Below are 16,583 nucleotides of genomic sequence, written 5' to 3' on the forward strand. Positions count from 1 at the left end.
TAAACTTTTTTTTTCATTTTGGTACTTCAACTATTTTCGTCCTATTTTTTGTGCCACATGTTATATTCTTATTGGCAACTTTATATTTTGGGGTAAAGTAGGATAAATATGATAGTTTAGGTACCAAAGTGAAACCAAAAATTTCCATACCAAAGTGAAAAACTGAATGCAGTTTAGAGGCTAAATTGTAACTTAAGCCAATTTATAAAAAACAAAAGAAGCTTAACAGGAAGCAAGCACTGTTTCACATGGGTTTCATTGTAACTTGTGAGACACTTTAATGTAATTTAGGAGTTCAGCACCATCACAACCCAGTAAATGATCCACAATTCCGGCATTTAAAACGATTCGATCGTATGCTGGCCTTTTTGGCCACGCATAGCAGCCAAACCCAGCTCTATATCCCTTGATACCTGCCATTGCAGCAAACACGGTCACATGATCATCGGTTCTTATATATATATATCATTTGATACAATGTCGGGTGGAATTTCTTAATTTCACAAACAAAATTTAGAAACTGTCACATGATCTTAATCAATACTTAAAAATATAAATAAATAAATGGACATATGACAATTCTTTAACACCAATTGTGTTAAAATCCGGTTTACCGGATAATAATCCATATATATATATGGCTAAGTCGCTTGGACTATGTACATTAAATATAAGAATGTGCCCGGCATGGATATTCTCAATTTTTTCAAAGTTTACAATGCCCCGTATTTATTTTCAAATACGAGTACTTAAGGGAAAAAAAGAGAGTCTAAATAACATAATGATTTAGGGTGTTAATTTGGAAGTATAAAGAATATAATTCAATTATTCCTTTGCAACTGTAATGCTTGCATAAAGCAACAAGCTAATGGGAATCAAATTCGAAAGCATCTGCATCATTCTATAGGCAAGGAATAAATTGACAGCCTGATTATAATGATCAAAGATTATACATAAAAGGAATTTCAAAGTTTATTGACTCATCAGTTCTTGGCATATCGGTTGGTTCGAAATCATGGTCCACATATGTGTCAGATACGACTATTCTAAAAAAATAAAGTGTCCGAATAATATAGATCAATGCCACTTGAATACCGCATAAAACAAAAGGCTAATGGGATTTGGGAGCATCCGACGATTGTATCATTCTATAGCATCCTACGATTGTATTAAACTTTTTATTTTTTATATTATTAAATTACGTTATTATCTTTAATATATATTATTAACTCTAAACTTAACTATTAAATTAAACTCGATTATATCTCGAGCTTAAAAATAGATGCTTAATTTAGTTTAAATTAATTATCAAGCTCCGAATTTCAAGTCAAATTCACACTTGACAATATTCAAGCTTGATTCAGCTCAGTTTAATTACACCCCTACTCTCATCTCTTCTCTCGCGAAAAACATTCATTGATACCAAATATATATAAATTACATAATTCAAGTACCTCCGCATATAATGTTCTTTTTAAAACCTTTTTAGTTTTAATGTTGAATTTTTATTTTCTTTTTGCAATCTGATACCTTTGCTGGGGTTTCTCACTGTACCCGTATATAAGTACATTTGCTCATGACTTAGATGCTGCTTCTTGCACGATGGAAACTACATGGGTTTAAACATATAAAATTACATCGACGCACTTGAATCCACGCCTTACATTAACAGCTATGTTCATGTCAATCGAGTTAAGACTCAATCGACCTTATTTAATATTAGTTAAGTTAAAAAATCTCTAAAATTTATTACTATTAGCATAACTCTACTAACTCTAGTAGTCTCCCTTTCACCTCGTAAGTTCTATTCTCCCCTCTTTCTCTCTTCTTAATTTATTTTCCCAAATTTTCTCTCTTTGTAAGGAACCTTTGTGCAACTGTGTAAATATATATTAGCACACATAGTTTCAGAGGTAAATATTAAGCAACTTAAAAGAAAAACGGTACCAAAACTTATCATTTTTACAAAATAACAATAAATAACAATTTCACAAAAAATTAAAAAATATATTTTTAAAAAAGTTAGAACTCTCGGATCAGAATCTAATTGACTATGGATTTTCGAGTTCTGATTCAGTGAGTTCATTTTTTAAAAATCAAAGCTGGGTTGATGTCAAGGCAGGGCAACAGAGAATCCGGTCAGGGTCAAGGCAAGCAAAAAACCGCCCCACCCCGTTGCCATCACTAGGCTTGACACACCCGATTACAATGAGTTTCAAGCTTAAGCTTTCTTTAAAACAAATTAAGTACACAACATTTTTAAAGAAGACAACCCCAAAAATCCTACAAACCACTCGAAAAATGTACCTCAAACAAAACGATTTCCCCATTGAATCCCATATCCATTATTCGCATATTAAAAGTTTAACTAGTGTGAACTAAATAGGAGTGTAAATAAAACATCAATGCTCACAAGCTATTTGAGTTATAAATCTAAAAAATTTAAACCGAATTCAATTTAATAATTATTGAGTTGAACTAAATTAAGCTCAAGCCATTGATTAAACTGAATTCAAGCAGCTCACAAACCAGGTCAAGCTTTTCATTTTAATATAACTTATATTATGAAATTACATTTATCTTTGTTTGCTTAATCAAGTTCAAGAGAGCTCCGGTAGCTCGATTATGTTCAGAGTCTAATCAAGCTTAAACTAATTGCTAAAATTGATACACAAACATAATCCAGCTTGGGTAATTCTGAGAAGTTGATGTTCAATCAAGCTCAAATCAAGCATTGAACCTTGAATTTCAAGTCGGGCTTACCAATATTCATGCACGACTCAGCCCAATTACACCCGAAAACAAAAGGCTTATAACACGTACTTAGCGAACCCAATAGTGATTCATTAAACCCATATCCATGGCTTAATTAGTTCTTTATAAAACTTAAATTGCAACAATGCCAAGACACAGCAAAAATAAGCATAAGGCAAAAAACTTATCACATAAAACATATAGTTTGATCCAAAATTAAACGATATTAAAAATCTCATTTCAAGTTTAACTCAAAAAAAAAACGAAACATAACAATAATCTAACAGAAATGTCATTCAGATCCAATAAAACCAAGAACCCTAACCTATGCGGTGAGCACAACAGCACCACCAGCCTCCTTAATTTTCTTCTCAGCGGTCTTCGACACCAACTTAGCCTTGACGACCACCGGTTGGTTCTCCGGCAAAACACCTTTTCCGAGGACTTTAAAGTACCCGAACTGTGTCACGTCGATCATCGGAGCGGCATCCTTGGTGGCCTTGGCTTTCACGTCCTCCGGGATAAGAGACCAGAGCTTGTCGATGTTGACGATGGGGCAATGGAACTTGTTACGTAGCCTGTGGAAGTACCTCATACCAACCTTACCGAAATAACCAGGATGGTACTTGTCGAAGAGGATCCTGTGGTGGTGCATGCCTCCAGCGTTACCGCGACCCCCGGGGTGCTTCCTGTGCTTCCCGATACGACCGTGACCGGCGCTCACATGGCCGCGCTTCTTGCGGTTCTTCTTGAAGCGGGTTGTCATTTTGGGAGGTTGGTGTAGATCTGGGAGAGGCCGAGTGTTCGTAGGCGGCAGAGATGGGAGACAATGAGAGTTAGGGTTTGTGGGGATTATATGGTTGTGGGATAAAATTAGGTTTCCGGTTTTACCCTCTAGGGTTTTTCCATTTTACGGATGTGCCCTTTCGGATTGCTGCGGCTTGTGTGTGTGTCTGTGTGTTTTGCCCTACTAATGAAAGGCCATTTTGGCCTTTGGGTTAATAAATCTCCGTCCTAATAAAATTATCTTATTTTGATTTTTAATAATTAAAATTTTATTTTTTTGTTATTTTAAAAATATTTTTATAAATAATTTAAAAATTACATTTGTTTATAAATTAAGATGAGAAAATGTTGAATGTAGTGTTAATGCATAAGTAATAACATGAAACTTTATCATTAAATAAAACAAAAAATAGTGAAGGGCTTATAAATAAATACTAATAATTTTATTTAAATATGATTAAATAATAATTTATTAAAAATACATGCTTGAACTTTGAAACCTAAATCCAAGATTCTATACCCTAAGTCCAAGACCCCAAACTCTTAAAATTAATATTCTAAATCTGAAAGTTATAATATTTATTTATAATAATTACGATTAATGTTTAAATAAAATTATTAGTATTTATTTACAAGTCATTCATATTTTTTATTTAATTTAATGATAATGTGTTGTGTTATTATTCACTAATGGTACATGAGATTTATACACTGACTGCACATAAAATATTATTCCAATTAATGTATATATTCATTTTTAATCACTTAAGTCATAAACACTTATGTACCAACTCATAGTTGGTAATTTAGTGAGAATTTTTAGGTTTTGCATGTAAAGTCCAAAATTGTCCTTCATTAGTTGAAATGGTTATTGGAGTTGCAATTTGTTTTTTTCTTTTTCTTGGTATGATGATAGGTACTTTAATTCGTTTTATGGTCTGAAATTAATTTTGTTCAGGTTGGTGGTATTATTTAAGTAAAGCTCTCTTAATAATAAGGATTATAATATTTAAATTTAGTCCAAATGTTAAAGAAAGAAATCTACTTCATTTTAGGGGTATGCATAATTCGGGTAAAACCGAAAAAATTCGGTTAACCGACCGAATTCGATTAATCAGTCGGTTAACCGAATTTTTTCGGTCGGGGGTCGGTTAATTTTTTTTATATTTTTCGGTTAACGGTTAAATCGGTTCGAAACCGATCGGTTAACCGATTTTTTTGGTTAAACAAAAAAAATTAATAAACCCAATTACCCAACCCAATTACCATTTACCAACCCAATAAACTAAAGTCTACCCAAACCCAATTACTATTTACCAACCCAATAAACTAAAGTCTATCCAAACCCAATTACCATTTACCAACCCAATAAAACAAACAGCTGAAAATTACTAAAAGTCTAGAACCCTAAAACTAAAACAGAACAGCTAATAGCCTGCTGCCCTGCTTCGGTGCTCCAACTACTGCTCGCTGTTGCTGCCCTGCCATTCGGGATTTCTTGTTGTTCCCTTGCATTAGCCATTAGGATGTTTTTTAATGGTTTTCTTGTTGTTCATTGGGTTGTTTTACGATTCTTAGTTTCAGTATTTCCCTTGGATACTCTCTATCCATGTTATCTGAACTTTTTATTTAGCTTCAAGTATGTGTTAGATACCTGTGTGGAACATATTTAGGCGTGTTGGACTGTTTATTTTACTGATATATATATATCGATCCGTTTTTCGAATCCGTTAAAGATTGAAACTTTTTATTTAGCTATTCGAACTTTTTTATTTTACTTTTCAACTTGGACATTTTCTTTTTAGTGCACTTTTTCTAATTCATTCTTTTCCTAAATTAACCCCAAGTTACTGTCTTTTCTAGAATATTTGTTGGGGTTGAAGATGAAATATGACAATATTTGTGGGGTTAATCGGTTACATCGGTTAATTGGTTAATTTTTAACCAAAAATAGAAATCATATGATTTTCGGTTAATTCGGTTAACCGACCGGTTTAACCGAAAATTTTTCAGTTCGGTTAATGTTTTTTTAAAAAAATCAGTTCGGTTAACGGTTAAAAAATTTTGAAGGTTGGTTAATTCGGTTATAGCTATTTTGGGTCGGTTAACCGAATGCACACCCCTACTTCATTTCTTCCAACCACTTGTTAGTTGTAGTTTAGTTATGCCTAGAGAAGTTTTGTGCTAGCTCCCTTTTGCATTTCATCACTCAGCTACACCTCAACTTTCGACAATTTTTGGGTGTGTAACCCTACATCCTTGTTCTTAGTTTGTAGGGACGACGTCAAGTAGCAAGCAAGAGCCCTTCTCCTCGAAATGGTAATTTATTATTTTAGTCTCTTGAAAATTTTAAATTATAAGTCAGTTTAATGAAAAAAATGCACTTTGGCCCCAAAAATGAAAAAAAAATTCAATTTGATTCCTCTAAAATTCTAAAATAATAAGCATATTCAAATATAAAATTATACTTTGATCTCTTTAAATTTTTAAATTTAATTTTGACCCAGGTATAAACTTTTGGCTAAGTCCCTATTGATTGGGCATATATGAAGCATCATTTAAAAATATCTTTCTAAGAATTATGAGTAGAATAAGGCATACTTTTATGAATAACATAGAACATACCTCAAGCCATCTAAATCTTGATATTTTGAAATATGATTTATGATAATCTTGTTAAAATTCCATTCAAAGCACATGAGCTCTCTAGACTTAAACTTTGAATCAAACTTTATATTCTCTATCATTGCTCTCTTAATGTTTGAATTTAAGTGACAAGAAAAACTCTTAAACTTAATTAAGAGTGGGTTTGGATGGGCAGTACGTTTATATACGGTTAGTGTAAAAATAACGGCGGTGGTGAGATTAAATGTTGTAACGATACTATAGCGTGAGACAAAAAGTAAACTAAATGTGCTGCATCGCACCCCACCGCCCATCCAAACCCACATTAAATAAAAAAAGAGACCAAGAGCCTTTTATACAATACTTTCATAAGACATATCTCATCATAATGTCAATGTATATGCCCTAAGTCTTCCTCCCTTCATATATGAAACATGCATGTACATGAACAAATTATTGTGATTGATTTTGTCAACATTAGGTTAACACAACTTCCATCAATGTACCTTAACAACTTTGATCAATATAAAGATACATGGATTTGGTCAATGTACCTTACATAATTATAAAATGTGTATTTCAGAGTTATAAATTTCATGTGACCATGATCAATACCATAAATTCCAATGATTGTAATAACTCTTAATAAACCAACATTTTTTTCATGACAAAGCTCGTGGCTTTGGCGTTATCATCATTGAATCATCATCGAGGCTATCCACCACATTCACCCTTTCTTCGACAACAATGATAATTATCCAATGTTGATAAACACTCTGCAAAGGATAAAGAATTTTATCTATTTGATAGATGAAAGGTTGCTGGACAATGAAAACGGTGTCGTAAACATTGGTGTTGGTTATCCCCGATGTCATGTTGATGGTGTTTCTTGATGCGGGGACATTGAGAGGAAACCTTTCATCGCTATTTAAAACCTTCTATTTTTTATGGAAAGAAATTAAATTAAAGTGTAATTATTTTATTTTCATTTCTTCAAATGAAAAGAAATTTTAGATTAAAATTGGTAACTTTTCCCAGTTTGGTATCAGACTTGAATTCTATTAAAATATAATGACATGATACTACAATCTTGATCCGGGAGTTCTTAAAATTTCATATAAAATTTAAAAAATACATATTATTTAAACAATTCAATTCAATTGATGATATACCACAATTTTGGAATCTTATCTCATTATAGCTTAATAGAATCAATTTAGAAAAAATCTGCCAAAATTTGGGACTAATGTTGAAAAAAAGTTTAAGGACTAAAATGAGAAAAGTTTTCAAAATTAGGGGCTAAATGCTATTTTATCCCTTCTAAAAATCTTATACCATTTGGGTGTAGAACGGCGCGTGGTGTAGAAAATTTCTTCGATCTATACATGAGAAAAAGTTAGGGTTCATGGGGCATGGGTTCAACCCTCCAAAAAGTAAAAACCAAAAAAATAAATAAAAAGGAAAAAAAAATCCCTTTTTATTCATCTCATAAATCTGATTTTATTTCCTTCAATCAATTCATAAGAAAAAAAATTATTAAAATTTCCACCAAAAATCCCAAACCCTTCCATTAAAATCATCAGAAACGAAAAATCATAATCATACACGCTCTTCAGTTCAAAAAGCAAAATGGATGCGTATCAGCAGCAGCAGCACCGCTACATGCGACCGCCGCCGCCGCCACCTCCGCAAGCATCTCCGGCTGATCCTCACCTCCAACAACAACATTATTACCAGTACCAACCACCGCAACCTCCTCCGAGAGCAGCTGCACCGCCACCACCGGGTTCATGGTACTCTAACCAATTCCAATTCCAGTATCAGCAGCACCACAATCAATCTCATTCTGCGCCGCCACACCACCACTCTCCTTCCCCACAGCAACCGCCGTCTCAGTGGGGTCCGCCTCCTCACCCTGATCATTCTGCTTATCCTCCGCCTCCTCCTCTTCCTTTTCCCCCGCACCACCATAACGGAAGTAACCATTTCGCTCCGCCGCCACCTCCTCCTCCTCCTAGACCTTACATGCCTCCTTCGCAGATTCCCAATACTTTCTCTCATGTCAATCAGGTTATTTGTCTCATTTCCATTTTTTTTCATTTCCCCTATTTTTATTTATATTTCCAAGTAAATAGCTGCTTATTCGGTTCTTTTAATCAAATGACTTTTCTTTGTTGTAACTCTGTTTTCATTCTACAGGAATGGAGCAATCCAAATTGGTCTCATCATCAAGGTGAGTATTAATTTGATTTTCTGGTTTCATTCCCTATTCTCTTGTTATTTTTTTGTCGGCTTCAATAGAATTAGATCGATATATCCATATGTTTAGAGACTGTAGACTGCTCCTTGTGAATGTTAGCATGGTTTTTTTTTTCTCTGAAGGATTCTTATCCCATACATGCTAAGAGTTTATTATTTTATGTTGCTGTATGTTAATTTAAGTACTTATAAACCCGCGGTGAAGCTCAAATGCTGTACTTATAATAGATAGATTGAATGATTAAGGCTTCATTTAAATTGGTTCCATGCACCTCCTTGTTTGTGGTTAAATGGAATGCAAAGCGGTTGTTACCCGTGGTGGCAATTGTTTTAGGGGTTGGCTATTGATTATCCGTATAATATAAGTTGCTGAATGAAATATATAGGATACAAATGTCTGTGTTGCTACCCATATAAGCCATGCGCCCTGGTTGTGGAAGTTAATCTGAACCTGTGCTTGTCTTATTTTATGTTGATGTTGATGGATTTGGCTTGCAATAATTTTCGGTGCCAGCCCACAACAACGTGGAAGATTGGGGAGCCAAAGCTAGAGAATGGGCAAACACTAGGGCTGCCATGCAGGACCAGCCGGTTCAATCACAAATTACTCCAGCTGGCCGGTCGGAGGATCAAAACCATTTTCATGATCCATATTCACAAGCTGTTGATCCTCATTATATGGATGCTCAACAGGCACTGCCAATTTCTAGCTATCAGCAGTTCCCTGTTCCAGCAGCATCTCCTCATGGACCACCAACAACTTATCCGACTGAGACTTTGTCTAACAACTCCAGATCATCTTCATATATTCCTGATGGTTGTCTACCCTACAATGTGAGAGATGGAACTTCAGCAAGGGATCCGAACAGTGGATTTCTTCACCAAGAAAGTTTACCTGCCAGTTCATCTGTTCATCTGCAGGAGGTACCTTCTAGTTATTCTCCAGTTTCAGGTAATAATTTCACCAAGTAAATTGAACTTGCTTGTGAAGCTAGTTCTGAAGGACTGCTTCTATAAACCGCATTTTCTACACCATTCTATACTTTTGAATAGCCTTTTGTACTTCTAAACAGGAACTTTTTAGCAACTATCATTCAGAAAAACTCATGATGTGTAGGGTATGTAGCCTAACTAAAATGATAGCATGGTTGACCGGGATTATTATGACCTGGAAGGGTCTTTTCCTAGTTATTGGATGCTGTTGTGCTCTAAATTTTTATGTCCTTGGTCTGAGTTTAAATTGTCCACAAATATTCAGAAGGAGCTATTCTAAAATACGTACTTGGTTGTTTGAGTGATTGCTTGTTGTTGTGATATCACACTTCAGTGGTCAACCTAATGGCTTTGTTTGTCAGATGAAAAAAATAGAATTCGCGAATGATAGTTAATGTGAAACTAATTCCCTTGTATGATTTATTCTTATCAGTCCACACTGGTTATATAAATGTACCTTGTTATCTGGACTGCTGTCATGTATCAATAATTTTCTTATGTTCAAACACCATGCTCATATTGTTACAAAGTGTTAAATGGATAAAGCAATGAAGAATTTAATGGCATGAAAATGTTGTCTGGAATTACTCTCTTTTTTTATTGGACTTTTAATTACTATTAAATTAGATAACACATATTCTAAATTATGTCAAGATATTATTGTTAGCAGAGAATGAATATTTTTTCTTTCTTTTTCTCTAAACATAGCTACTATATCTATTGAAGTTATTTAATGGCATTTTGTTTTATGGAACATGTCCAAAAGTTTCATTTCTTGGCACTACCATTACTTGTTCACTTATTTAGCTAAAGTAACATGAGTTATAGCTTCTGTTTCTTCTGATCTACCAAATAATTAAAAGTGCCTAGAAATGGCATTTATAATTGTTAACAGAATTGTAAACACGGCACTTCTTGTTGCAGCCTGTTCTGCTCTGGTGGAAACATGCTTATGTTCTTTAATGCATGCCAAAACTAAAAAAAGGCTTTGTTAACATTTGGAAATTGTTGAACTACTTCTTTAGCTCTTACATGCTTGAATGGGTTTGTTCAATTTTTGCTGCTTGCTTTTCTGTTAAGTTATCAAACTACAAGCTTAGTGTTGTGCAATATATCTTACTAAATGAACAGAAATTTTGAGTAATAATTGCACAAGGATGCATATGTTTTACTGGCAATATATCTCTATCACAGTGTGGTTGCTATATCACGTGCTGATGACTTTGATATGATAAATGAATGCTTCAATTTGAAAATCAAAAGGCAACCTATATTTGAATGCCAGAAGATAAAAGGAGGTAAAGTAAATCAGTGGTAATGCAAAGGAAGTAGTACAGAATATGCAATAAGTATTTACCAGTATGCCTCCCAATATGAGATCATTTCTAAAATAAAAATTTGAGGGTAAAAGGCTAAACCATCTGGTTAATAACTACTATACTTTCTCTTGACTTGATGGAACTTCAAATAGGAGAACTTGTAGGGGTTTGAAGTGATTTAATTCATTTCTAAAACTCCCTTCCCCCTTCTAAAAGAACTCACAATTTTTTTTTTTTGGATCACTTTACTATTATGTACTTCCCTCCATCCAAACACACCATTAGAGATTTTCATAAAAAGTAAAATTGAATTGAAAGTGTTCTTTGGCAGGTTATCAGGATTCTGAATTCTGGAAAGCTGACCACTTATGAGATATCTTTTAACTGCATATTGCTGACTAATCTAGTTGTGTAATGTTTCCTTTTTAATGATTGAGTTACGATAATACTAAAGCCTTAAGTTGTCCTTTTTGGTGGAAAGATTTAAGCGGATGATTTTTCTCTGTTAAGCTACTCTTGCTGTCAAAATATCTTCTATAGAGCAGATAGGAGAAGTGCAGCAATTTGGCTTTTCATGTGAATGACAGCCAAGGGCTGCTAGGGATGTTATATGTTGTTTTATTTGCTATTTGACTTCTCTCTAAAATGCCAGGGAAGGAAAAATCTGCAGATCAAAAGGAGCTGTCATATAAGCCATTTCCCTTGCCTATTTCATCAGCTCAAGAGTCGGCATATCATATGCAACCTCCATTGCCTGATACTGGGAGATCAGTGCTCAGTGAGCAATCTCTGTTGTATGGCAATCAGACAGCAGCTCCTGCAGCTGATCTTAGTGATCGCCCTTTAGATTTTGCACCTAGGTTTAATAATGATCATGACCCACAGATGCTGTCCGACTATGCTGCTCATCATGAATCACTTGGAACTGTGAGAGGCGTTGATCCCGTTGCTATTTCATCTTCAATTAATTCCTGGACTCCTCCAGTAGCACCTGATGCAGTTTATCCTCCAGTTCTTCCACCTGGAGCACAGGTCTTCCTTCGAGCATTGTCAGTTATCTTTGATTTATTCCCAGGTTTTAGTATGCTGATATAAAATCCATTTTCCAGCATGACCCGTTGTCAGCGCCTTCCCCTGTTTCTGGACACCCAGCACCTTCATTTCCAAGGTTTCCTGGGCCAAGTTTTCAGCCACACATTCCATCTGCAACTGCTCCTTTTGGTCTTGGTGTGGGAGCTCAACTTCATCCTGCTGCAGCCTTTCCTGGTGATACGTATGGAGCCATTCCTGAACGACCCAAAAAGGTATTGAATACTTTACAGTTGATACTATGTTAAATTTGAAAACTTTCATGATGTCATTGCTGAGTTCTTCTTATGGAATTTTATCCAGGGTCCTGTGCCTAATTGGCTTAAGGAAGAAATATTAAGGAACAAAGCCACTATAGCCAAGTCTTCTCTAGAACAGCCTAAAGAAGAAACAGAATCCATTGAGGATGAAGCTGTTGATAAATCCTTGGCTAAAAATGATCAAGCAGATAGCAAAAGCATTGATTCTTCTAAATCAACTGAAGAAGAGGATGATGATGAGGTTCTACTATTTCTGCCATTAACTCATTGATATCTCAGTATGCCTTAGATGAGTTTTCTTATTATAATTTGATGCCTTTGAGATAAGACCTACTGCTTTTTATTTCTGTAGGATTATGTTGAAGCAGCCAGAACTGCAGCTATTAACCAGGAAATAAAACGTGTTCTAACTGAAGTCCTTTTAAAGGTTTCTGCTTTTTAAGTCCTTATGGTTTATTTTGTGTGTGTGCAAGTGTGCTGTAGATCTAATTCATGCCTTTGATCAGGTCACAGATGAATTGTTTAGTGAAATTGCGACCAAAGTTGTTAATGAAGATGACTCAACAATTGAAGGTAAGCGGATACTGGTGTTTGGATATTTTTTTCCTGGATATTTCTTATGCAAGTACTGAAGTCTGCTAGCTTCGTCTTTAATGCTATATTTTCTTTTCATTTCACCATTTTTTTTTATAACTGCTGAACTACAGTTGACCACAACACTGCTGCTTCAAGTCACAAGGTATCACCATCTTCTTCACTTGCCCCAACTCCTAAGGCTTCTGCAAGGGTACTAGTTCCAGGTAGAGCAAAAGAACCAGACACTGGTGGTGTTACAGAAAAATCTAGTTCAAGCTCCCCTGGCAATGTTCTGGGCCTTGCAAATTATGCTTCTGACGATGAAGATGATGAAATTCAAAGTGCCAAGATACCAGATTCAAGGAGTAATGATGCTGTTCTGCAGTCCAGCATTAGGAAGCTTTCACAGGACATTGATGTAACAGAGAATGGCAGTTCACAGGTCATACTTGATGAGCACAGGGGAGTTGAAAAGAATTTTGGAAGTGATTTGAAGTCTGAAAGCAGAAGAGACACTACTGATGACAGTGCAGATAGGAACTATGAAAATTCATTTTCTTCCAAGTTGATTTCTGGAAATGAAAATAATATTATTAGTCGAAAGCTGCAGGATGGAAATAATGGTTCTAAGATGGATGATATTTTAGGCGAACGGGTTATAAAAAAATCTGATTCTGAGCTGCCTGATGAAGGTGGTGTTAAAAAATCAACAAAATCTGAATCGCAAAGTAGGGAAACAAGAGTAAAATCAGATAAGAATGATCGACATGAAAGTAGAAAGAGTTCTTTCAGTAAAGACCCTGATAGTGGTAGGGAGTTGGAGGCCATTAAGAGTAGGGGAGAGCAGAAGGGAGATGAGAATCATATGAGAGAGGATGAGAGGCATAGAAAACAAAAGATAGAAGATAGAAACAGCTCAAAAGAGAGAGAAAAAGCCAAGGAATCTGATTCAAGAAAAAGATCCAGTCATCATGATGCCAAGGATGACAAGAAAGATGCAGATAGATCTAACAGAGCTAGTGCCAAAGAAGATGTTGGCAGAAAAAGAGAACGGACAAAAGAGGAAGACAGGTCAAGACATAAACGTGGGAGTGACTCAAGCAGGCACAAGAGAAGAAGGTCCTCGTCCATTAGCAGTAGAGGCAGGAAGAGCAAGGATAACTCCAGTGATCATGCTAATGAATCAAGTGATGAAACATCAGATGGTTCTAAAAGGTTCATCATTGACATCTAAAGATTATTTATTCATTCTGTCTTTTGATTGAGTTATTTAGCTTCTAATTTTCTGTTGTGTGCTACAGGAAGTCACGTTCAAGAAAACAACGATCTTCACCTTCTCCTATCAAGTCTAGAAGAAGGTAACCTGTATCAGTACTTTCGCTTCTGTTTATGTTTTGCATATTCTTTTTATGCAGACTGAGCCCTTGGCAGGTTTTGTCTGTTCTATTTGTTTTTGTGCAGATACTGTCATGATAATTATTAGGAACTTAAACTAAAGAAACAATGATGACCTGTTTCAAATGCTACCAAGCACTGAACTATGACTAACTTTCATGTTCTATTTATTGCCTCATAAAGCACCCTGTTCACTTTCTGTTCGATTTGAATTGTACTTCTGATTATTACCTTTTCTGCCTGCTAGTTCTTTTGTACTTTGAGTGAATGGTTTCCACAAGGCTAAGTTTTTAGTTGTGTTGTTAAATTATATGTGTTTGCTGATCAATAGATTGTTGGGTGGTTACTGGCATTATTCTTGTTTGGGTATTTTTCACCATATTCACTTGTCAAGCAGATATTGTATGATCTCGTGACTAAATTGTCTAATGAAGCCTCACTATAAAGATATAATAAAGTGCTTGAATACGTCGTCTATCGTATTTTACCCTGTTAATTGTGGTCCTCTTTATTATTTTAGTGCATTTACTATTGTTGTTCGTACTATATATGGTCTCTTTTGTCATATACTGTACTTTTTTGTTTACAAGTTAACCATGATTAGGGGTGTAATCGAGCTGAGCTGAGTCCGAATGCTGCCAAGCTCGAGCTCGACTCGAAATTCGGAGCTCGATATTGGGCTTGAGCTTGATCGAACATCTGTCTTTAAACTTGAGCTCGACCTCAATTAAAGTTCATTCACCAAGTTTTGTAAGCACAAATTCGAGCTCAAGCTCGGCTCGATTATTGAGTTTAGGGTTAATAATGTAAATTAAGGGCAATAATGTAATTTAATAATATAAAAAATATGAAAAGCTCAATAAGGCTCACGAGCCGTTCGAGTCAAGTATTACTAAGCTTGAATTCAGCTCGATAATTACCAAATCGTGTTCGAATTTTTTTTTAATCGAACTTGAGTAGCTTGTGAGCACCGGTGTCTCATTTATTCCCCCCCCCCCCAACCATGATTTGCTATTCAGACAATTTAACTTTTAATGCTTTCTTATATGAATGTTAGTCTGGTTGTGACTATGGAAATTTTAATCTTCCCTTTTTGTAAGTGAACTATATTTATTCCTTCATATATTTAACTGCTTCTATAGCTACTCCGTTGACTGTCCTCTCTCTCTCACATCCGATTTCATTTTGCATTCTCTAATGCAAATTAGATGGATAATTTGACAACACATTAGTAATGGTGCTATGTTGAATGTTCCAAAGCTCCTTTTTTTAGATTCCCTAAGGGTTTGGTTATTTGCAGTTTCTTAGTTATTGCTTGAAGGTCTTCGGTTTCCATTTTCATTATCACCAAAAGATAAACGATAACGTGTAACTGGCTGGTCATTATCGAGTTTGACTCTGCACAAGGCTGAGTATTTTTCTCGGTTTATATATGTTTTAACTTACCGAATCAGTATGATGTATGTTTTCGTTTCTAGACAAGTTTCGCGGTCACCACATAGCAAGCATTCTCAGCGCAGGCATTCTCCCTACTCTTCTTCTGAGACTACCAGGTATGTTACCACGCATTCTGAAAATTAGATTAAGTGTTTATGAGACATACACAACCATCATCAAATCCGATATAAGAATCAGGTGAAAGCATCCCGGGTTCTGAAATCTTCAACTGTTTAGTTTTTCTCAACTTAGTTTGATTTACAACCTTCTTTTTGCAGGGGAAGGAAGTCAAGGTCGAGGTCACCTGTTCGGCGATAAAAGACGTTCGAAACAACGGGTTTCATTTCGTTTATACAGGTGCACAAGCATATAAGGACATTTCCGTTCTGGGTTGAAATCTGCAATTCACTCGTATCCAGCAACAAATGGGATGCATGATGAAGAGGAAGCCGAGATAGGTATGCCATTATAATATATTTCGACGATTACTGTATCCGTTGCTCATGATTTCAAAATAGTCCTACCAGTAATCCGGTTCCCGAATATTTCCTTCTCATCACCTTGTTCTCGATTTATTATTTTCCCAGTCTGTTCAGCCATATAGGCCATGTAATGTGATTTCTGTTGTAAGTTTTGTACCATCTTCATCTTTTTTCAGTTGCCCCACCCAGTAGCTTAGCTTTATGTAATTTCTCTCTTTGGTGTATAAAAGAGACTTTTTCCTTTTAATGCTAAAACCTAACCTAGCTGTTATATATATTTTTGATAATCTCATTATAAGTTTTGGTCATATTTACTTTTTTGATACAATACTTAGAACTACTCATAGCTTCTCTCTAACCCATAAATAAGATGATAATGCGCTTCAGCGTACTCGAACTTATGTCCTCTTACATTGGTAACAATATCTATGTCAATCGAGTTAAAACTCAATCGGCTAACTTAGTTGTTCTTTGCTTGCCTTCACTTTTGACTATACTGCTTGGTTTCAGTTGTAAACAGGAATCATAAAGCTTAGCTCGGTTTTCGATCATAAACCAGAATAGCAATGCTTATGTTTCATTCAGTGTGTTCCGGTCATTTGTGTTTG

At 35.3% G+C, this 16,583-nt stretch overlaps 2 protein-coding genes across 2 annotated transcripts; one reads left to right on the forward strand and one right to left on the reverse strand.

Moving 5' to 3' along the window:
* Positions 1–2,919: 2,919 nt before the first annotated feature.
* On the reverse strand, positions 2,920–3,718 carry LOC107898656 (60S ribosomal protein L27a-3). Its single transcript, XM_016824169.2, has one exon. The coding sequence runs from the start codon at positions 3,518–3,520 to the stop codon at positions 3,080–3,082; it is 441 nt and encodes a 146-aa protein (XP_016679658.1). The 5' UTR covers positions 3,521–3,718; the 3' UTR covers positions 2,920–3,079.
* A 3,811-nt stretch (positions 3,719–7,529) lies between these two features.
* On the forward strand, positions 7,530–16,250 carry LOC107898654 (microtubule-associated protein futsch). The gene is made up of 12 exons (XM_016824167.2): positions 7,530–8,235; positions 8,365–8,398; positions 8,939–9,376; positions 11,389–11,768; positions 11,846–12,040; positions 12,129–12,326; positions 12,438–12,512; positions 12,592–12,658; positions 12,793–13,876; positions 13,963–14,019; positions 15,535–15,609; positions 15,772–16,250. Exons 1-12 carry the CDS (start codon positions 7,795–7,797, stop codon positions 15,809–15,811), a joined length of 3,084 nt encoding a protein of 1,027 aa, XP_016679656.2. The 5' UTR covers positions 7,530–7,794; the 3' UTR covers positions 15,812–16,250.
* Positions 16,251–16,583: the final 333 nt, after the last annotated feature.

This window comes from Gossypium hirsutum, chromosome D04, assembly GCF_007990345.1.
Source record: "Gossypium hirsutum isolate 1008001.06 chromosome D04, Gossypium_hirsutum_v2.1, whole genome shotgun sequence".
Taxonomy (NCBI): Eukaryota; Viridiplantae; Streptophyta; class Magnoliopsida; order Malvales; family Malvaceae; genus Gossypium; species Gossypium hirsutum.